This window comes from Caenorhabditis remanei, chromosome II (assembly GCF_010183535.1).
Source record: "Caenorhabditis remanei strain PX506 chromosome II, whole genome shotgun sequence".
NCBI lineage: Eukaryota > Metazoa > Nematoda > Chromadorea > Rhabditida > Rhabditidae > Caenorhabditis > Caenorhabditis remanei.
In genome coordinates this window covers 9,028,863-9,049,668 of record NC_071329.1, presented here as the reverse complement: position 1 = coordinate 9,049,668, position 20,806 = coordinate 9,028,863, and the positions used below count along the sequence as shown (strand labels likewise).

The window sequence follows — 20,806 nt, the reverse complement described above, 5'->3', positions numbered from 1 at the left end:
GGCCAGAGGTAAAGAGTTGTCAGAAGCCCAAGACTCTACCAAGTCTATTCCCATTTGAAGTGCTAGAGGATCATGAGAGTACAGCTTAATATCGCCAGCGAAAGCTGCGATACGTAGCGATGAAATGTCAGCAAGTTTGAGCAGGAGATCATTTATAAAGACTAAAAACAGGAGAGGGCCAGAGACGGACCCCTGTGGGACACCGGAGGGGGTAGAAGCAGAGGGAGTGCCAACAAAGTCATCAATCTTGACAGAGAAAGTTCGATCAGACAGAAAATCAGTAAGCCAGGAAATGATATTACTAGGGCTGACAAGTTTCAAAATAAGAAATTGGTGGTCCACTTGATCGAATGCCTTGCGGAAGTCGAAATAGACAACGTCAAGAGACTTGTGACTGGAGAGTAATAATCTGTATTCAGATATAGAGTGGACAAGTGAGCTAGAGCAAGATCGTTTAGACAGGAACCCGTGTTGAAATCTCCTTATATTGCGGAAAAGATTAATCTTAATATAGTTGCACAAGATACGCTCACATACACGAGAAAAAGGGTCTGCCTAACTAGAATTATGCAAGAATTTGTCAAAACTGGAGATAATGAGCCGGTATGAAATTTTCTTTCTTTTTGTTCAAAGTAACCAAAAAATTAATAAATGTAGCAAGTTTATTCAATATCGTAAAACGAACGTGAAACAATACCCGAGAATGAGGAGAGATAAATTAAAAATAATCATAAATAGGAATGATATAAAGTATCAGTCATCAATAGTTAATTTATGATTAAAACGGAGAAAGATGTAACTGAAAATAACACCAAGAGAAATAGTTGCAAAGAACGTCGAAGCAGATATCAAGATACCAAAACTGGCAACTGAAACACAGAAAGTGCTCTCATATTCTTTCAGTGTTTTTCGTAAAAATGAAGGTGTTGGAAGTAGTTGATTCGTATCAGATTTAGAAGAATCTATATCAAATACGGTGAGACTGTTGGCATGAAGAGACATTGAAGACAATCCATGTGTTGACCTCTTTCTTCGGAGTAAATTATTATTTATATCGCATTTTGGAGGCTGAAAAAACATGGATTAGTTTAGTTGAATTATAGTTCAGAGCTCACTGTCATAATCTGACATTCAGCATCATCCACTGAACAGAATGTGATTGTACATCTGAAATCCACAGTGGATCGATCAGGGAACTTGAATATATATGCATCCACTTGAGCAGTCATTCCATCTTTTGAATAAGTTGGAGTTTGAAGCATAATGCGATCAAGAGTGCATCCATGTTCATCAATCACTTCGAACTGTTGACCTGCTCCGTCTTTTACGAAACATTGATGCACCAACATTTTCAGTTTTGATGCAATTCCTCCTTTACAACTCCATTGATGCCTCACCAGTTCACCCACAAGACTATTTTGTACTGAGTTACCATTACTATCAGATATCAAGTAATCACAAGATGGTGGTTCCATTGTTCCGTTGATTTCCTGCTCGTCATTCATACTGTAATAGTTTTATTCGAGATGATTCAATTCAAAAAGAACTCACTTTACATCCAAATCAGTGCTAACTGTCTTCTCAGCTTCAGCATATGCACACTGGATATGATATGCTTTATCCAATTTTGTGATAAAACTATCATGAAATGAAACAACGGCAATCAACGAGACAACAACTGATGGAGGATTCAGCTGTAAAAAGAGGAAGATGTGACCCAGAAAGTGAATTTCCACGTATCCTTGAAACATCAATTCTAGTGGTTCAATACATGGTCGTTTTCATTGAAAGGAAACGCTTTCCAAATACAAAAAAACCGGATGTAATGGGGATATAATTGAGACATCCGTATAACATGCGGAATTCCAGAAACTAAGTATGAAGAATATCTCACCTTTCGATCACGCTTCGTATTACAAGAATTGAGTGGAACTTCTAAACGAATCGAATTCGTTGCTCTTCGGGATCTTCTTTCTTCACAAGAACACGGTTCGCACGTTGTTGGAGGAGGGCAGTCAGATGATACAGGTCTAGAAATGGACATTTCAAACAAATTATTTTGACGGGACATGACTCAGCGTTGCGAAGTTTTCAGATGAAGTCTCTCACTGTTTCGGAAAGAATAAATATACTCTGCGTCCCTAGTTTTACAAAGTTTTCATGAGGTATTCGAGAATCCGGGTCCTGAACTCTAATGTTCACTAAAGTTTATCGAAAAGGAAAAATGTTTCTAATCGCAGTTTTTTCTCGAATTCAAAAAGTGAAAACTCACGACGCAGTCGGTCCAGGTCTACTCCTAGTTGTCGCAGAATTTCCTCCACCTCCTTGTTTTCCGAAAACTCTCAATTCTTCTCCTCGAGTCCCTCCGAAAACTCCATTTCCTTCAGTCGAAACTCCTCCAACTCCGTGCCATTCGTCTTCCTCTTCTGACGTGGATTTGAATGAAGTTTCATTCTTTGGTGGAAGAACGAAACTCGCGATATCGGGTGGAGTGTTTAGATCGTTTTCATGAGTTTCCAGTTTCTCTGAATTCGATTTGCAGTTTGGATTCGAAGGGTTTGGACAAGGATCGAAAATATCTAAATCAGTTTCAGAAGTTGTTCTCTGATTCTCGACATAAGGTTCTCTTGACTTTTTGACTGTTCCGAGAAATGGTTTCTCATCATTCGAGACTTTTTCACTTGTCACCACTCCATTTCGAAACGTTTTTGTGCATTGTGGATTCGCATAATCTCCTTTGACGAACACTTTTCCAGTGAATAAACGTTCAGTGATCACTTCAATAACAATTCGGTCACGTTGACAAGAAATAGATGGTTGACCTGGAAGAAACAAAAAGAATGAGAATGATTGGAGGGTGAAAAAGAAAATAAATGAAAAGATCTCGAGACCCACCAATTATCGCATTGTCAAACGCCGATTGACTTTTTGCTCCGTTTGATTCTGGTATCTGGGAAAGTCAAAAATTGAGATTTAGTTTGGAACTGAGAATTTTCAATTGTGGAAAAATCATTTTTAACTAATTATGGTTTTTGGAACTTTCTTATTTCAGAAAAATAATGTTATTGAGAAACAGTCTTTTGCCCGGTTTAAAAACGGAACAATTCTAGAAAAAACTTGGCTTTGAAAATTATCATCTTCGTCATTTCCTGATACGAAGTCGTAAAAATGACAAATATTCTTGGTTTCTTTCGACTAAACTCTCAGTCAAAGATTTACAGTTTCTTTTCCAAAAACTACATTATATTCACTACTTTCGTTTTAAAAAAGGTGAAACTCACACTCAATAAAATTCTAAGAAACAGAATAGAAAACAAGATCATTTATGAGTGCAAACCTAACAGGACTGTACTCGTGGACATGCGCTTAGAAATGCGTGCGCATGTCTTCTTTCTAAGGAGGTTACCACGTCTTTTCCGCGAAACAGACTCCGCCCACTTGTGTCTTCTTGTGTTTGTATGAAGATTTGTGGAGTAAAAAGAAGGGAAAAAAGAAGGAGACGATCCACTGTTTGTGCAACTCATAGACCTAGTTTACATGGATATTGAATGAAATGAAGATCCAGTATCGTACTTCCGTAAAAGGGGTTTCGATAGGAGTTTCATCGGGTGAAATGAATCATAAAATGATCTTGGAAAGTAATTGGAAAATAGGTAAGTACTCTCTTGATGAACTGTATTCAAACGTTTAGAAAGTTCTCGAGAGGTTCAAACTCTTATGAGGATGTTGCCATTTGGAATGTAAGGATGGATTCAAAACTCAAGTTGAATAGAGAAGTGGATTAAACTGTTTGAACTTCGGGATTCAAAATGTTCAGATTATATGTGAAAAGATGCAGTACTTGAATAATGGGTTCTGAAGGAGAATCAGGAGACTTGGGCTGGAGAATCATTTTGATTGGAACGCACATTATCAAAATAAGCCTAACATTCCATTGTATGATAGTTTTGAAACTTTTCGAAACTAAACTTGTAATCTCTAAACATTGAAAAACTAAAATTTCAGAGAAATCCGACACCTCCCACTTACAGTAACCCAACCTTTGCCATCTGCCCTTTCATTCCATTCCCAATTTCTGTCAAGGTTCAAATCCTCATCTCACCTTTCTCGAGGACTCCTAATACCATAAAACATACATCATTCTCTCTCAATTTGCGCGAAACAATATGGGCGCGAACTTCAAGTTGATTTGTGTAATGTGTCCCTTCTCTCTTTCTGTCATCGTCATCCCCTACTTCTTCAAAAGTCTTCGTTCATTCGTTCATCCGATTCGTCCTTGCACACTGTAATTAGTGACCGAGACACCGGGGGTCGTTTTTGCCCTTGCCCTGTCCGTCGTGCACACACATGCATATACATAGACAACCGTCCCATCCTTCTTCCAACAATAGCAAAAGGTAGAGACTCGATCGTATAACGCTCTTCTTCCTTTTGTATTGTGAATGCGTGTCTTCTCGAGAAGAAGAAGAAAAGAAACAAGATGATTCGGGAAACGACGAGCCCCTTCTTTTGAATTCTCCCATTCTATTGTAATTGGGAGGTTGTATAACTAAAGTGCAACAACGCAACACGTGGTGTTTTGACACTTGAACCAATACGGAAGATGAGGGATTTCAATTAGAATGCTATGTTTCACGGAAGGGACCATGGCCAACTCATAAACTATTTCCACGATAAAATATGTTTATTCAAATCTCAGATTTCTATAACTTCTTAAACGGAGGCATTGTCATTGCTGGAGCAGCCATTGATCCAGCTAGCGGTGGTGTTGGATGTTGAGCTTTCGTAGTCATTGTAGAAACAGCCGGCTTCAACGAAACAGCAGCCGGCTTCAATGAATCGTTATCGGACTTTGCACGTGGAGTAACCGTCGCCGTTCTTCTCACACTTTGACGTATTTCACCAGGAGGACGTGGAGTCAGTGTGACCGGTTTCAGACTCAAATGGTGTCCAGTAGGTGAACGAGTTAATACTGAACTTGCAGGAGCCACCGGTTTCACACTGTTATGCTCTCCGGCTGAACGAGGAACGGCTGGTTTCATACTGATTGTAGTTCCCGGTTTGTGATGATTCTCCCCTGAAGTTTTAACCGGCGCTGGATGAATAATTGGCTTCGGAGCGGGTTTCGGTGCTGGTGGTGGTCCATCTTTCTCAATAATAGTATCATCACTTTTTGAGACTGATTCGTCTCTCGGTTGTTCCAGTTCTCCTGGGTGCGGAAAGTCTTTTTCAGTGTAAAGTGGAGCTGTCCCAGGTTTTGGAAGATCCAAAAGTTCCGCCAAACTCACTTTCTGTTTGCTTCTTTTGTGCTTGACTGCTCTGAAATGCATCGATATATTCGTTTCTTCAGCTTTGAAAGTGAAAACTCACGAAGCTAATGGCTTGAAAATGTTCTCATACGGTCCTCCGTTTTGCCAATCAAGTGGCATATCCGGGGTGAACTTATTAGTAATCATTATTTGACAAAGAACTCCACGAATTTTTGCATAATCTGAAATACTAGACATTTCTTTCAATCTTTTACTTTGCCAATTCTAACCAGGCTCTCTCGAATAGCACAATGTCAACAAATAGCATCGAATCATCTGAAATTCTGGGGGACATTTTGCCAGAAGCGAATCAATTTTTGACTCCTTTTCTTTCTTCGTATTCTCTTTCGTCATGTTTTCCCATGGTAAATCTGATAAATGAAACTCGATCATCATGTAGAGAAGTGACCAGAAGTCGTCGTGTCGTCCCGGTTCCATTCTTTGATGAATATTCAGAGAACAATATGGAATGGTTCCACGGAAAGGAGCCTTCATACGTGGCTTTCGGAGCTCTTTGCTCTTATTCTGGAAAAGATTATACATGAAATGATGAGAACATCATAATGAAACAACGTACAAACATATTTCGGCACAATCCAAAATCCAGAACATAAACCAATTTCTCTTCATCTGATCCGAGTACTCCAATTGCAAAATTCGATGGTTTCACGTCTCGATGAATGTATCTGAAATCGTGAAACTATGAATATTAAGAAAGAAAATTCCAAGATTCACCCTAGTTTTTGAATTTCCACTAACGAATCGAAGCATTGAATTCCACAAACTGTTGTAGTGTACAAGGTGAATGTCTGGAATACGAACATCTTAGTTTTTCGATCAAGGACGTGAACCAGATATCTAATTTTATTCAGCGAATAAAAATCTAATTATTGGAATATTCCAATACAAACTACCCAATTAACCTACCTTACTAGGAATATACTTCCGTAAGTCGGCCAACGATGGACCCACAAGATGCATGACAATGTAGTTGTAGTTCCTTTCACTTCCCAATTCAATTCCGATAATGTTGTGTTTCGATTTGTTATCCTTTAGTAATGTCATCAGATCCCACTCTGTTTTCAGATTATTATGTGCAAGTGCCAACTCAGCTTTACAGGCGAATCGAACACTCGGAGAGTCACGACGAATCACTTCGTACACTACTCCGTAGCCACCTTTTCCAAGCATTTGGACCATCTGAAAAGGCGGAAAATGGAAGAAACTAAATGAACTCTAAGATGAGTCATTTCGTATTTGACTTCTGGTCAATCCACAAATATCTTCAAATAGCATTTCATACCACAAATTGTCCGTTGATTATTGACGATAACTTGCATGCCGGACCCTTTTCTTTTGGCTTCGGAGCTGGCGGTGCTGCTGCCATTTTCAGATTGAAATCGAATACAAAATGAATGATTTTATTTACAAAACTGAAGACGTGACAAGTTCATAATTATGTTTTTGGCAACACGTGGGGAGATCTCATGGTTTGGAAAAATTGACTGAAATTGAAGAGTGGGAAGAAGGGAAAAAGGAATGAATTACTAATTATGACTACTCGAGTAAGTTATCAATCTGCTTGCTCATTTTCAGCAGTTCGCAACATGATGTACCCGTTTTCATCTGTCGCATTACCAAGTGGATTCTCAAATGACATTGGAATCTGAAAAAAAGTATTCTTGTGAAGAGAAGATATTGAGTTGGCTACCTCAGCAGGTTCTATGAGAGGCCGACCAGCTCCTTCGATACGGAAAATTATTGCGATTGTGGCAAAGTGGACTGAAAAAATTATGATTTATATAAATATTGTACCTCATTAATTGCAGACTTACAAAATATAGCCATGTACTCCACGAGTGCATGAATTGTCCACGTCACCGGCTGATTTCCAATGTCTTTGTAGTCGATTTGCGTCAGAATATCCAATGCTCTGATTACGGACAAAATGATGAGAGAACACGACAAAAGTGGATATTTTGCAAGGTGCTCTGCTACGAGAACCTGAAAATTTTCAACGTATCACAAATCCAGAAAGAATTGAAACTCACTTGAAATAGTGCATATGATGTGATGGATAAAGCCAGAACGACGTGAAATAATTGTGAATATATTGTGACTAAAGGATGTGGACTATGAGTTCTAAAGAAGACATAAAAGGCCAGAGAAAGTACAAATACAGCAGAGAAGAGCATTACAACTCCAAGTCCGAGAACTTTCTTTTCATATCTTTTCTTCGCAACAAGCTCTTCTGCTGAGTCTTCAGAGGTGTCAGGTGGCGGGAGAGCAGTTCTGGAAATGAAAAATTTGGGTTTCCTAAGTGGAAACAACTTAATATACCTTGCCAAATAAGCTAGGAACAAAACAAGAACACTCGATCCAACGAATGAAATCACATTCAAAGAAGTCTCGATTGTATGCACACTTGATGCTAAAATAATAACTTGAAAGTCTACCAAAAACTTTAAAAAAACTCACTTTCAGTTCCATTATCATATTTGTCAGCTGGCAAAACGAGGAATTCTGAGCTTGTTCCATCGATGAAATATCCATTAATTTGCAGATAAATATAGGAAAAAATGTGCAAGTAAGTGGCATTTATAGCCAGGATTCCTATGACTAATGAGGATGCAATTGTGATGTAATTGAACCTGCTGGCAACACTTAATCCTGTGAACAGTGACAGGAATGCGGTGAGGAATGGTAGCTGAAAACAGTTGCAGTTTTTATAATCTCCCTTTTAAGAAGGTACTCACTTTCTGCTCACTGCTATGAAAAATCTTGTAAAACTGTTTGGTGAAAAGAGCATACAAGTTGACATTGATGAGAGATAACGAAATAATCAGGAAGAAAACTGAGAATCCTGTGAAGATTAACTTATTCAAATGAGTCAATTGTACTCGTGTTGCATCTCGTCGTGTCATCTGAATAGGTATGAATTATACCAAAAAAATGAAGAAAAAGAGAAAACTTACGATGAAAGTGAGGAAAATTGTCAGAAGAACAAACATATGAGGAATCGAGATCACGAGAGATGTGATGGCTTGACGGAATAGGAAATTCGAATGAGCAGATGTCATTATTCTGGAAAAAAGAAACAGTGATTGCTGTGAAACTTGATTAACCCAACCTGTAATCTAACCAAGCGTAGAAAAATGAAGGATAAATAGTGGCTCCTGACAGAGCGAACGATACACTTTGAACGATTTGATTCGATTTCGATGAGAGGAATACAAAAATTCCTGTAGCCAGATTGATGACAAGCCATGAGAACTCATCAATTGTATGCATATCGAGAAATATTGCTTGCTTATGATTAACCATAATAATCCGTTGCCACATATGATTCACGATTCCCGTGACTGTCATTATGATCAATGCAACTCCATAACCTTGGAATCGGCGACTATCCGTCTGTAATATTTATATTTGAATAGGAGGAGAGACACATGAAACTGACCAAATGTACATTCGGAGATGCTTCAATACGATTTACAATCAGTTTATGAGAGATGCATGCAGCGAGAACACATATTGCCAAGTCGAGGCAGTTGTATACCATTAGATGGTCTCTCTGAAAATATTCCAAGAATTAGAAAAATATTAAACAGAAAATGAAACAATTAGTGCCATTTAAGCGGAGTTGTGAGATTTCTGAATCCCTTTTGAAAAAAAATGAAAAAAGCGATTTCGGACGGACAAGACAAGAGTAAGACAGTAATAAAAAAGCAATAAAGCATTTGTGTTAAAGCGGGTAATCGACAAAACTAACAAATTTTTGAGCCAACTTGGCAAGGTGTTCCGATATTTCCTTCGATGGTTGGGGGATTTCCTTCAATGGTACAATTCAATTTTAGAGAAATTTTAAACGAAGAAAGAAATACAACTGGTAAGATAAACCAACCGTTTCAATCTCATCATCACTGAAAAAATTGGAGAAAAATCCAGTGTTATTCGGTTGTCCAAATGATTTAATTGCGAGATTTCCAAGATCAGCAAATGCACAACTGATACAAATACAGAAACTGAGAATATTCACCACAACAATCGCTGTTTCAGATCTGGAAATCATCTACTATTTTTATATTTAAAAAAGTTTTTATAATTCCAAACAACAAATCAGCTCTCATTCTGACTTCAAAATAAAATAAAACTCACTTCAAAGTTTTTTGCGGGAAAACGAATGGGGAAATTCCAGCTAATAGTGTAATTGTGTTGATCCAATGAATATTGATGACAGAGAAATGACTGAACTTTTCAAATCATTTTTCAGATTTTTCAGTATCGAAATCAACTTACTGCATCAATTCAAACGGCTTCATCATTGTCGAAACAATTGCATTGAGTAGAGCAAGTGCTCCAAGTACAAGTAGAAAATACCAGTACTTCCGGTCATTTTTCATCTGAATATTCCCATTTTCAGACAAGACCATTTGACCAATTCAAGTGAGGGGGAGAAGTACTCTCTTTTTTTTTGGAAAAGGTGACAGAGAGCAAAAAAAAAGTGGGAGGAAACGTAAATAAAGACTCCGGAGATGGATGCATTTCGTCTCTCATATCCGAGACAGTATTGAGGTCGAAGAGGAGACAGATGGAGAGGCAAACAAAAATATATGGAAGTTGTTGAGCACAAAAAACTTGCGATAATTCTTTAGTGAAAACAAGGATCAAAATATATAGGTCAGTGAGAGAGGGAGAGAGAACCTTTTGTTTGTTTGTCAACAAAAGAGAGAGAAAATTGAAGAGGAAGCACAAAAAGAGGAGGGAGAAGGAGCTGTTTTCTAATTAAAAAACAACGTTTTCCTCTCAATTTTTGTATAGTTTCCGTTCATAATTGAACCTTGTTGGGTCGAAAATGGAACATAATTCAAACGGATGATATTAGGAGATTACTGTATTTCAATCCATTATTGACAAAAATCTTTGATTCATCTGATTTTTGGCTCCTCGAACAGAAAATTCAACAGTGTTCTCTCTTTTTCTCTATTCAGAACGACACTTGAAAAGGTAAAGAATGGAAAAGAAGAGAAGAAAAAGAGAAGAAAACGTCGGTTTCGTTTTGTGACATCAATAAAAATATGAATGTATTTCAAAATTTCCGAAACATGATTTCAGAGAAAATATGGAAATTCTTTTCTCATTTTTGCTGAATCGTATCGTTTTTCGAATTGGGTTTCAAAACGTTCCGAAAGTAATAATCAGAAGAAGAGAAGTTTTATCAGAAAGAGAAATGTACTTTTGAAATGTTCCTGATAAAGAAAATAATTCAGTTGAGTTCTCTCTCGACTCTATTGAGGAAATGATTTCAGAGGAAGAAACGGAAAAAATAGAAAAAGAGATTTCGAAATGAGAGAGAAAGCAAAAAGTGCTGATTTTACTTTAGCATAAATTTGCAAAATAATTGTTGGATTCAGAATTTTGCAGAAGGATTCCACTTCAATAATTGGATATGTATCATGATGTAAGAAAGGATAGATGACACTAGGAAAAAGAGATTTTGAGTAAACTGACAATATTTCAATTTTGAGGATGTATTCGGAGTATTCCCACGGTAGAGAGCGATTTTTGATTTCTGACTTCTAGAGATTTGGGAAATAATTCATATATACAATATGTGGTTTTGGACTTTTGAATCAAATTTGATCACCTATTCCGAATTATTTTTCGTTTTCAGAATTTGAGAATTTGAAGATACAATTGGAACAATTTCGATGGAAACGTGTCGCTGAACAATGGCTGCAAGGCAATTACTTAAAAAGAAAGAAAACGTATTTTTTGGTTGTGAAAAGTACTCCGAGCCAACGCTGTTCTATTGTAAATGAACGAAATTTCTGTCAAAATGACTGTAAATTTCCCACCAAATAGAGATAACAAGTAGTTTCTGTGCTTCTTTTTTCTTCTCCATCTTCTCAAAAAAGAGCATTTTCCTGAATGAGTGACACTTCCTCGACAACTCACTCATTACATTATTTTTCTTTGTAAACAACTCACATAAAACTTGAAAACGATCCGATTCCAGATGCGACAATGCATTTTTTAGCAGAGAAATTAGGTCAGTTATTCAGAAATATTGAAGAAGAAAGGAGAGTGAATGAGGATATAAAATGAGAAAGAGAAGAGCTTATATGGAAGAAAAAGAGGAAAGGAAGACTCATTAAATTCTATTTTTAACAAGGAAAAAGCAAAAAGAAAAAGCGAAAACCGAATAAAAACCCCGAAGAATTTTCAGTGGGTGTACATGTAATTGGAGGGCTCGAAGAGTAGGAAAAAGAGCCCTCAAGTCCAAAAAAGAACATTTTTCGTTCGTTTTTCGGGAAAAAAGTGGAGTAGTGAGAGGTGAAAAAGAATGGAAAATGGAAGAGGCGGGGACGTTGTCTCCCCGTACAAATACACCGAATAACAACTAGTTTTGTATTAGGTGGAGAAACGAGAAGAAGAAGAAAAAAGAGATGAAGAGGTGAGTGTGTATCTCGAATTTTGATTGTTTGGGTCAGTGGAGAAAGAGAAAATGAAACAACATTCATTTGATTAGGTTAGAAGAAAAGAGAAGAAGATGACCTGTACTCAATTTACCTGTGTCGAAAAAAGGTTAATTGGATTTATTTCATGACGTCTTCAGACTTTGAAACTGTCATCGAACACACAGAATATTCCATTGGGAGATTTCATAAACTCTCTATTGAATCAGTGTCAAAATGAAACATCAAACCACAATAACCATTGTGATCAACAAGTGTTTTTTGTAGGAATCAAAAATAATGAGACGCAGTCAACAAAAAAAAACATAAATGGACTTTGACTGAATTTTTGGTCGTTTTTCTAAAATTTTCAGAAATTTCAGGCAAAGATTCGAGATTCTGAAATTCCTTATCTGGAAATTGTACAAAAATTTTACATTCCTAGAAGACAAAATTTATTATTTTTCCTATTTTTTCGTTTCCATATGTATTGTTTTACAAGTATCATAAACACCAATACTAGTTTCTGTACAGTTCTCTGCATTGTTTATTGGTATTAGCAGCCCACGAGACATCGGAATTTAATTGTTTTCAGGGAATATAAAGAGAACAGTTTCAAACGAATCCACAAATTTGGTCAAATTACTTTTTGGGCGTGTCTCGAATTAGTTTTTTTAAGAGTTGATCTATATTCGAGATGTTAGATTAGATGTCGAGTACAGTGACGAAACGCTCACATTAACAGAGAGAATAAGTCATTGAAGTAACTCTTTTACAATTCAATTAATTGACTTTTCAGTACTTCAAAACGATTTTAATTGGTATGAGATGGTCTGAAAAACGCTGATGTCACTTGATTATTTGAAGGGAAATTTGAATCTACCGTAGTTTAGAGAGCACATGTTTTCAATTATAAGTATTTCATTTCGGATAATTAGCATGTTTTCCAGTTGAATTCCACGAGTGACCAGAAATAACTTCGAATTCGACAAGTATTAGGCTGTCGAAAACTGGTTTTGAGAGATGCTAATGGTTAGCTGAACTTTCGAATGTAGCACGTGAATTCTATGAGATATTATCATGTCACTTATTATTTGTTGACGAGTTCAGTGAAATTTGAGAGGAGATTTCTTTCGATTTCGAGTAAAATTATAGTTTTGAGTCTTATGTCTAGGTTGGTTTGTAATCTGTCTGGTCTGTTGGATGTTTAAAAAATGAAGAGCTATTGAAAATAATTGAACTAAAATTAAACCGAGAAGAGACATAAAAATCAATTATCTTGGGATATTAAAAACACTCTCCCGAATTGCATTTTTCGAGAAACTACCGTAACCCAATACATATTCTATGAAAAGTCTGAATAGTTGACAACCTCATTATTCTAATACATGTTATTTGGAATCGAAACCTGTTTATTTCTATTCAGATACATCGGTCAACGTTCGTTTCGTGATGATGGTGACAAAAAAAAAAGACGAATCAGTCAGACGGGAAACTAATAATTAAGAGGGTCCACAATGATTTTCGAGAATGCTTTGTGCTTTGAGGCGGAAAATCCAAGAATGAGGAAAAGGTGTGAAGTGTGAGAAATACTTTTTCTATTGATTGAAGATGAGAAAGACAATGAGAAGGCAGCCGGAATGTGATGAGAAAAGACGGATCAGTTGAGAAGAAATCGGAAGAGATAATCGAAGAAAGAGAGACGGAGGAAAGGTTCGAAATGACTTGTGACTTGTTTTCCGGGTGTTCTATATTTATATTTTCTCTAAATCTGATAAGGTAATCACTAGGAAGAAAAGGAAATAATCGAGTTGATAAATCCAAGAAAGTATTCCCATTTTTCCAGACTCAGATACTTTCTTTCCATTCTTCAAACATATGTCTTCTTCTTATTCTCTTCTTGAAAATAACACCTTTTGTTATTACAATAAGTTTGTTGTTGTAGGTGTGAACGTCTTTTTTTTAACATAGCGAATGTTTTCTGTCGGTTTTATTCTTCTTCTTCTTGGTTCATTTCCGGCCAAGTCGACTTGGGGAAAAAATAGGAAATTAGCTGAATTATCACATGGGAGAACACATAAGTTCCAAGAAATAAGGAGCTGATATCTAAAATTGTGTCGAATAGATTTTAAAGGAACTTTACATGAAAAAAGTGTTATGCTCTTTCTTTTAATTTCAAACTTTTATTTTCACATATTTTTTTAATCTTATTTACTTAAAAAATTTTCGGCTTCGAGCCAGGTTTCTTTCCCGTCTGGTGATAGTTTCTGCAATTCTGAATTTAACCGAAGCTATTTTTATTTATTTTATCAGAAACCAAGATATTTTTAATCTCAAACTCGAGTATTTTGCACAAATTTTCTCGCTTTTTTTGAAGTCAGCAACATCGCTCTATTCGTAATCCGCTTTCAAAAATATTTTTTTGTCAAATTCATCCAGCATTCTTCTCAATCATTTGATATTCCAGCAATTTTCGCCGTATTTACAGTTAATCAATCAATACCACATGAATTTCTATATGTGACTATTGATTTCTAATAGTTTGACGTAATTTTACAGCATTTCCTTTTCCAACACCTCGCCGTGCTAGTCTGTTTTCTGTTATCAGGCAAAACTGCTGTGAGTCAGCTTTCTCTTTTCACATTCCACTATTCCGACCGTTCGTTTTCTTTTGTATTTACTCTTTTCATCTCACTTTTCCATAATCTTTCTACGCGTTCATCGATTCACCTGCGTCTCGCAACACTATGATTTCTACATATGTTTGCCGACGAATCGATCAAGGCATGCGCTCGTTTCCAACTGAACCTTTCCGCATCGTCATATACTCATTTAGTTTTGGTTTTCAGCAGTTTCACAATGAACGAAGAGGGAGGATATCTCGGAGCAATGACTTATCAGTGTTTGTACAATCCTGTTATGGAGAAAATTAAGTGAGTTTTCAATTGACACGTATTCTTCTCATTCGACATATTTGCAGACATCAGCATCGAGATGAGCCCAGGGCGTCTCTTGCCCTGAATGTGAGTTTAATTCTTAATTTTATTAAATTCTATCAAAAGCTGGTTAAACTGCTGAAAAATTTATTAGAGCGTTCTGCATCTGATTTACTTATTTGAAAAAATACACATTTCTAATAAGCTGCCGAATATTTCACTGAAAACAGTCTTCCGCACAAAATTCTACAACAGATTCATGAAAAAATATTTTCCCTGAAAATAAACGTTGTTTAGAAACTACACACTGCACTGACCACATGTGAGCAAGCATCGCCGTCGTTTCTCTACGATTTTACAAAAGTTATATTGGATGACTCGGAGTTGAATGTGAATCTACAGGTTATTTTTAAGAAATATTTTATTCAGAAAAATAAATTGATTTTCCAGGAGTCTTACTTGAGAATGCATGACACTTCGCCAACAAACGACTTGATTGTCAGTGGTTATGAACAGAACGCTGATTACAAAGAGCTCACGAAGCGGTAGCTAAAAGTGTGAATTGTACTTATAGTACCATTAATTCATTCAGAGCCATCGAACTTCGTCGTGTGCTATCACGAGTACCAGAAGAGATGTCAGATCGTCATGCATTCTTGGAGACAATCAAACTGATCGCATCATCCATAAAGAAACTGCTCGAGGCGATCAACACTGTTTATAGAATTGTTCCAGTGACTGCTCAGCCAGCCGTTGAAAAACGCAAACGAGAATTTGTCCACTATTCGAAAAGATTCAGTAACACTTTGAAGACTTATTTCAAAGATCAAAATGCAAATCAGGTTAGTAAAAAAATGCACAATTTATTGAACAAATAATTAAAAAGCTCCTATTTGAACTCCACTGCATTCTCTGTTCACTTACAGGTGTCAGTTTCGGCGAACCAACTTGTTTTCCAAACGACAATGATTGTACGCACAATAAACGAGAAATTGCGCCGTGGATAGCTTCCACCCATCGGATCTTTTGACGCTCAAACCAACTGATAACTGTGATCTACTAGACGAGTCCTTCGACCACTAATTGGCTCTTGCATGTGTTTTGTTCATTTCCTGTTCTCATCCTCGCACTCATCACTTTATACATCGGATCTTCTACTCTTTTCCTATCACTTTCCCTTTCAAACCCACTTTTTCTACTTTCCCGCTGTCGCTTTATCATCATCAAAATACTTTAAAACATCGAATTGAAATAGCTCAATTTCCCCGTATTTCATGTGCCTTTTTCAATTTTTCCCTTCCGGATATTCTTTATGTACTAGTTCTATTTCAGTGATTTACGTATAAATTATTCATATCGGTTTGAAGTTGATCTCAAATGTATAATTGTCGTTTCCAAGTTCCAACTATCTTCAAAGTTTTCTTCTCAGTTTTCAACCCGTAAGTTGGTTTCAGAATTAAAACATGGATGATGATGAGGATCTGTTCGCTTCTGATGTTGAAGACGACAAGGAGAAAACTGTGAATCCAGAAGACAAGAAGCACGCGTTGAGAAGAGATCTCCGCACAATGGTTTATGGATTCGGCGACGATAAGGTATACTGAAGATTCATAAACACATTTAACAAGTTTTTTTTCTAGGAGCCGTACGACAAAACCCTCGACGTGTTGGAGGCGATAGTTCTGAACTACATCAAGGAGTTGTGCCAACTTGCAATGAAAGTCGGAAAGCCAGACAGAATGGCACTCGAGGATATTCACTATCTGATCCGTCGTGATCAGAAGAAGTTCTCCCGTGTCAAGGATCTTCTTTCAATGTCGGAGGAGTTGAAGAAGGCCAGAAAGCAGTTCGACGAAGTGAAACCAATTTTATAATTCCATTACAAAGAAACCGATCTCTTTTTCTTCTGTTATCGTATATTCCGAAAAGCTTTTATCTATTAATAAAGTATCTAATATCAGTTTTCCACTTTCTCCCTGTCTGAATTAGAAAAAAACCAAAACCTAGAAAACTTTTTTTGACACTCTAGTTTGAGCTTTTGTTGCAGAAACTCATGGGCCAACAACACGCAATTGTGCGAAACAAACGCAGGAGCCCATCTAATTGAAACCACTCCTCACTTTTGCTGTTTCAAACCACACGAATCCATTCTTTTTTCGTGTTTTTTTTCAATTTCCAGTTGCACTGACTTTTTGTAACTTTAACCTTCTAAAAAGTAAAGAAAAAAGTATATATCTTATCAAAACTCTAAAAATCATTGAGCCGTGTGAAGTGGGAGGTTCGCTAGATACCTTTACTCATGTGAAATCGTATAGTTGTCTAGAAATAGAATAAAAAAGATGGGTTTAATGGAAAAGTTCAAGAAAAGAATTCGAGATCAGAATATTACTTAAAATCAAGAAGTTATGAAACTTTTTTATTCGAGAAGTACATCAAATAGACATTCGGACATTCAGATATCCCCCTACACAAAATTGACCATCACCCGATTCCATTCTCATTTTGTTTATCCTAATTTCTCTGATTTCAAGAAATCACGTCTAGAAATTCGAGACGCCCTCTCCGTTTTTCTTGATTCTGTGCTCGTTGAAACCGATCCTTTCATCTCTTTGTTCAAATTTTTGGAATTGAAGTTTCACTAACAGATGCTCTTCTCCTTCTTTCTCCTTCTTCTTCTTCTGATTCTTCAATCCCGTTTATTTCGGTAGAATCAAATAAACGTCTTCTGATGCGTTGCATTCTTCATATGACCCCCTCATCCTACACATTTCTAAACGAGCTTAATTGAAAACTTGGATCTTTTATTTACGGTTGTGGTGAAAGTGTGGATATGTACGTGCTCATCGAAACAACACATTCGTTGTAGCCTCCTGAAATCTGACTCCGACGAATCTTCTTTTTTTGAATTTTCAAACACGATTACAGTCATTTCCGGTCTCGTCCACTCTCTTCTTTTCCTCTTTAATTTCTCTATTTTTTCAATGATTTCAGATGAATTACCCACTGATTATTGGCATTCAATCGTTCTATATTGCCTTCAGTTTGATACTTTATTCACTCATTTTTCTCTATATAATGTGGTCTGGAGATCTGGAATTCAAAACTGCATTTCATAGATTATTTCTTCTCAGAGGTATGAATGTATTTCTGATTGAGAATTGTTAGTTTTCCAAGAATAACGTCATTGTTTTTTGCTGGTGGTTCCAAGGAAAAACTTGGGTTTCAAAACAAAAACAACAAACAGAAACATCAAGGCTAGGGAGTTGTCCTAGAGTTACAGTATCAATGAAATGAATTTAGCTTGCATAAAGGAGTTTTTGAGAAAATCGTGTGTTAAAAATGAATAATTTAAGAAAACTATGGTGAATAAGAAGTAAACCCGTTCATAATTCGCAATTAAGTGGCACTGGTTGCGACTCGCGAGTTATAAATCAGTTCTCATCAAGTCGTATTTTGAAAGTAAAAAAGAAAAACATTGAAAAGGTTCATAGAAGTTCAAATTGTTCAATACAACATATTACAAACCTTCTATTTTTTAGCACCGGCCGATTTCCTTCAAGTTCTGGTATCACTTTTCGCATTCCGATGTCCGCTTGCTGGATGGGAGGTATTATCTTTTCTCTGTTATTCATTTCCTCTAGATTCTAATATCCTATTTTCAGGAAATAACTCATATTCCATACCTCGCAAAAGTTGGTTTTATGATATCCCAATACTCTGTTCTTGTCGAAATGTGTGCTCAACTATTGCTCTCTGTAAACCGATTATCAGCTATTGTGTATCCAATCCAACACAATAAATTCTGGACAAAGAAGATAACTTTACTTTTGTTCTCACTCGGAATGCTTATTTCTATTGTTCCAACTGCGAGCAGAGCAACACAACCGGCTGCATTTATGAATGTGAATGGAAGTTTTATTCCGTATTTAGTTAATAGAGGAGATCAAGAGGTACTCATAATTCCGTGAATATCACTTACATATTATTGAATTTCAGAAAAACTCAAAAGTCACATGCTTAATCTATTCGTTTTTCTGTTTCGCAAGTCTTCTTTGCAATCTTTTGGCATGTTGTGTTCACAGAAAACAGAAAAGAATGCAGGTGAGTGATGGTCTCGAATATTCTATTAAACTCAATTTCAGTGTTTTGAGACTCAACCAAAACTGGCTTCAACAGTTCAGACAAATCTTCTGATATATGCATGCCTGTCAACAGTTATAGTCGTCGCGATGACATGTTTTCAGGTAAATCTAAAATGAATCATTTTCTTCTTTGTCCCTTTTCAAATTTCTATTCTGAGACATTCTGAGAAATTCACTTAATTTATTACATCATCCTGGTAGCTCTTACACAAAGTTCGTCCAAATTCCATCTTTCACGTGCATTTGCACATGCTCTTGTTGGTTTTCTCAAGTTCAATTAATGCTTATTTTCAGTCTCTTCTGGCTCTCCACGTCTTCGATGTAACAGCAGAAGCTCATAAGGTTGTTCTTCTCTTCCTCACGATATCAGCCGACGCATTTGCTCTCTCCAATCCGTGGCTTCTGATTTGTCTCTCAAGTACATTCCGTCATAAATTCTTCGCAGCAAGGAAGATTTCTCGGATCTTTGCCGCCGCTCCATCCACTAACGAGACTTCTTAATCAGGTTTTTGTTATCTCTGAACTGTGTATTTTTTCTTTTCCTATCCGTCTATTAATCGATGTTTTTGAAAATGATAATAAAAATGAAATGCTTCCAAAACAGAAATAAAAAAGAAAATATTCATTAGTTCAATGAGAGTCATTTTATTATGTCATTAATTATAACAATTATTAGTTGAAGGCTCCACTTATTAACAAAAAAAACAAAGTGAGATTCTACACCGCTGTTCCAATAACATATCCTCTATCAGTTCCTACAGATCCAGATTGTGAGCAAGATACTGAACCGATATCAGCAAATGTGGTCCCTCCAGAAGTTGTCGCAACTCTCCATACTCCATTTGTGCAAACGACCTGAAATAAGAAAATGAATATGTTGTTGAGAATATCGGATATGTCACCTTAACAGTGAGAGAAGTGGCTGGACTTCCACTTATTCTTTGGGTACGGACGACAGTTCCTGCATTGTTGAAGAACTCAATCAGAATCCCTGTTGGCTGAAAATGAATCGAGTAGATGAGGGAATTTGATAGTAACACCAGAAGAAAATATATATCAAACAGACACGAATTTGTATTATTTTTACTCATTTAACTTTTTCTTTCAAACTTTTTCAAACATAGTAACTCACATTGGTCTCTTGAGCTGCATCACAAACTACAATTCCATCAATTGGACACGTGGAAGAGACTCTTTGAAGTACAGAACACTGTTGTTGAGTGGAAGATGATGGGGCTCTTCGGGGGAGAATGTTCTGGGAAAGCATCGTGCAACATGCTGAATTCAACAGATGATAATTGAAGCTTCAAATATCAAACACTTACGTTCTGTGGTGGTTGTCGTTGTTGTTGGAACACAAGCATTCGAGACACTTACAGCAGAAAGGAAGAGAACTACGGCCGAGATCATGACTGTATTTGTCTGAAAAATTTAATTGAAAGATGGAAATTCAAAAGAAAAAAGAAGAATCAGACATTGGGAAAGCTTCAAGAAACAATGATTAAGCAGCTAGGTAGCCATCGCTAATTGAAATGACCGGCAGATAATTCGGATAGTTGAGAAAAGGAAGGGGCGGAGTGATAATGATGATAAGAAAAGGCATTCTTTCTCTCATCTCTTTTTGTTGTATATCTTTCCGCGTCTAGGAGGGCACACCGGTGATTTGCGATTCTGCGCTCCCGTCCGATGTCCACTAATCTTGTTTTCTACCTTTGTGTCAAACAAGACGCTTTTCCCTTACGATAAGCGAAAGTCGAGATTCGAAACTAAGGTCTTTTGTTTCAAAAACGCGATTTTCTTCTCTCTTCTTCTTCTCACTCTTCCTGCTTTTTCCTCGTTATGATAGCAGGAGAAAAGAGAAAAAAGAGAGAATGAAATGATGGATTGATGTCTCTCCTGAAGTACACAGGCAACATTTCTTCAGAGTAACATGTTGGATTTCAGATGATAGTCTGGAAGTT

At 36.7% G+C, this 20,806-nt stretch overlaps 7 protein-coding genes across 7 annotated transcripts; 3 read left to right on the top strand and 4 right to left on the bottom strand.

Annotated features, from left to right (window-relative positions):
• Positions 1-753: 753 nt before the first annotated feature.
• Positions 754-3,323, bottom strand: GCK72_005493 (uncharacterized protein; the record flags this gene model as incomplete). The annotated part of the gene is made up of 7 exons (XM_053725210.1): positions 754-1,068; positions 1,116-1,506; positions 1,552-1,694; positions 1,895-2,030; positions 2,273-2,822; positions 2,896-2,950; positions 3,282-3,323. The coding sequence occupies 7 exons, from the start codon at positions 3,321-3,323 to the stop codon at positions 754-756; spliced, it is 1,632 nt and encodes a 543-aa protein (XP_053589404.1).
• Positions 3,324-4,703: 1,380 nt separating this feature from the next.
• Positions 4,704-6,696, bottom strand: GCK72_005492 (uncharacterized protein; the record flags this gene model as incomplete). Its single annotated transcript, XM_003117399.2, has 7 exons — positions 4,704-5,319; positions 5,371-5,491; positions 5,540-5,834; positions 5,887-5,995; positions 6,045-6,118; positions 6,237-6,509; positions 6,613-6,696. The coding sequence occupies 7 exons, from the start codon at positions 6,694-6,696 to the stop codon at positions 4,704-4,706; spliced, it is 1,572 nt and encodes a 523-aa protein (XP_003117447.1).
• Positions 6,697-6,882: 186 nt separating this feature from the next.
• GCK72_005491 (uncharacterized protein) lies at positions 6,883-9,742 on the bottom strand (the record flags this gene model as incomplete). Its single annotated transcript, XM_053725209.1, has 14 exons — positions 6,883-6,975; positions 7,021-7,091; positions 7,145-7,313; positions 7,361-7,601; positions 7,650-7,740; positions 7,788-8,016; positions 8,066-8,233; positions 8,285-8,393; positions 8,440-8,723; positions 8,770-8,883; positions 9,082-9,141; positions 9,214-9,370; positions 9,468-9,557; positions 9,609-9,742. 14 exons carry the CDS (start codon positions 9,740-9,742, stop codon positions 6,883-6,885), a joined length of 2,010 nt encoding a protein of 669 aa, XP_053589403.1.
• Positions 9,743-14,527: 4,785 nt separating this feature from the next.
• GCK72_005490 (uncharacterized protein) lies at positions 14,528-15,710 on the top strand (the record flags this gene model as incomplete). Its single annotated transcript, XM_003117393.2, has 6 exons — positions 14,528-14,700; positions 14,748-14,790; positions 15,001-15,105; positions 15,154-15,248; positions 15,296-15,545; positions 15,630-15,710. The coding sequence occupies 6 exons, from the start codon at positions 14,528-14,530 to the stop codon at positions 15,708-15,710; spliced, it is 747 nt and encodes a 248-aa protein (XP_003117441.1).
• A 456-nt stretch (positions 15,711-16,166) lies between these two features.
• Positions 16,167-16,577, top strand: GCK72_005489 (uncharacterized protein; the record flags this gene model as incomplete). Its single annotated transcript, XM_003116716.2, has 2 exons — positions 16,167-16,298; positions 16,344-16,577. 2 exons carry the CDS (start codon positions 16,167-16,169, stop codon positions 16,575-16,577), a joined length of 366 nt encoding a protein of 121 aa, XP_003116764.1.
• Positions 16,578-17,778: 1,201 nt separating this feature from the next.
• GCK72_005488 (uncharacterized protein) lies at positions 17,779-19,346 on the top strand (the record flags this gene model as incomplete). The annotated part of the gene is made up of 6 exons (XM_053725208.1): positions 17,779-17,836; positions 18,243-18,310; positions 18,366-18,653; positions 18,700-18,804; positions 18,855-18,947; positions 19,140-19,346. 6 exons carry the CDS (start codon positions 17,779-17,781, stop codon positions 19,344-19,346), a joined length of 819 nt encoding a protein of 272 aa, XP_053589402.1.
• Positions 19,347-19,562: 216 nt separating this feature from the next.
• GCK72_005487 (uncharacterized protein) lies at positions 19,563-20,255 on the bottom strand (the record flags this gene model as incomplete). Its single annotated transcript, XM_003117189.2, has 4 exons — positions 19,563-19,700; positions 19,748-19,843; positions 19,978-20,123; positions 20,171-20,255. 4 exons carry the CDS (start codon positions 20,253-20,255, stop codon positions 19,563-19,565), a joined length of 465 nt encoding a protein of 154 aa, XP_003117237.2.
• Positions 20,256-20,806: the final 551 nt, after the last annotated feature.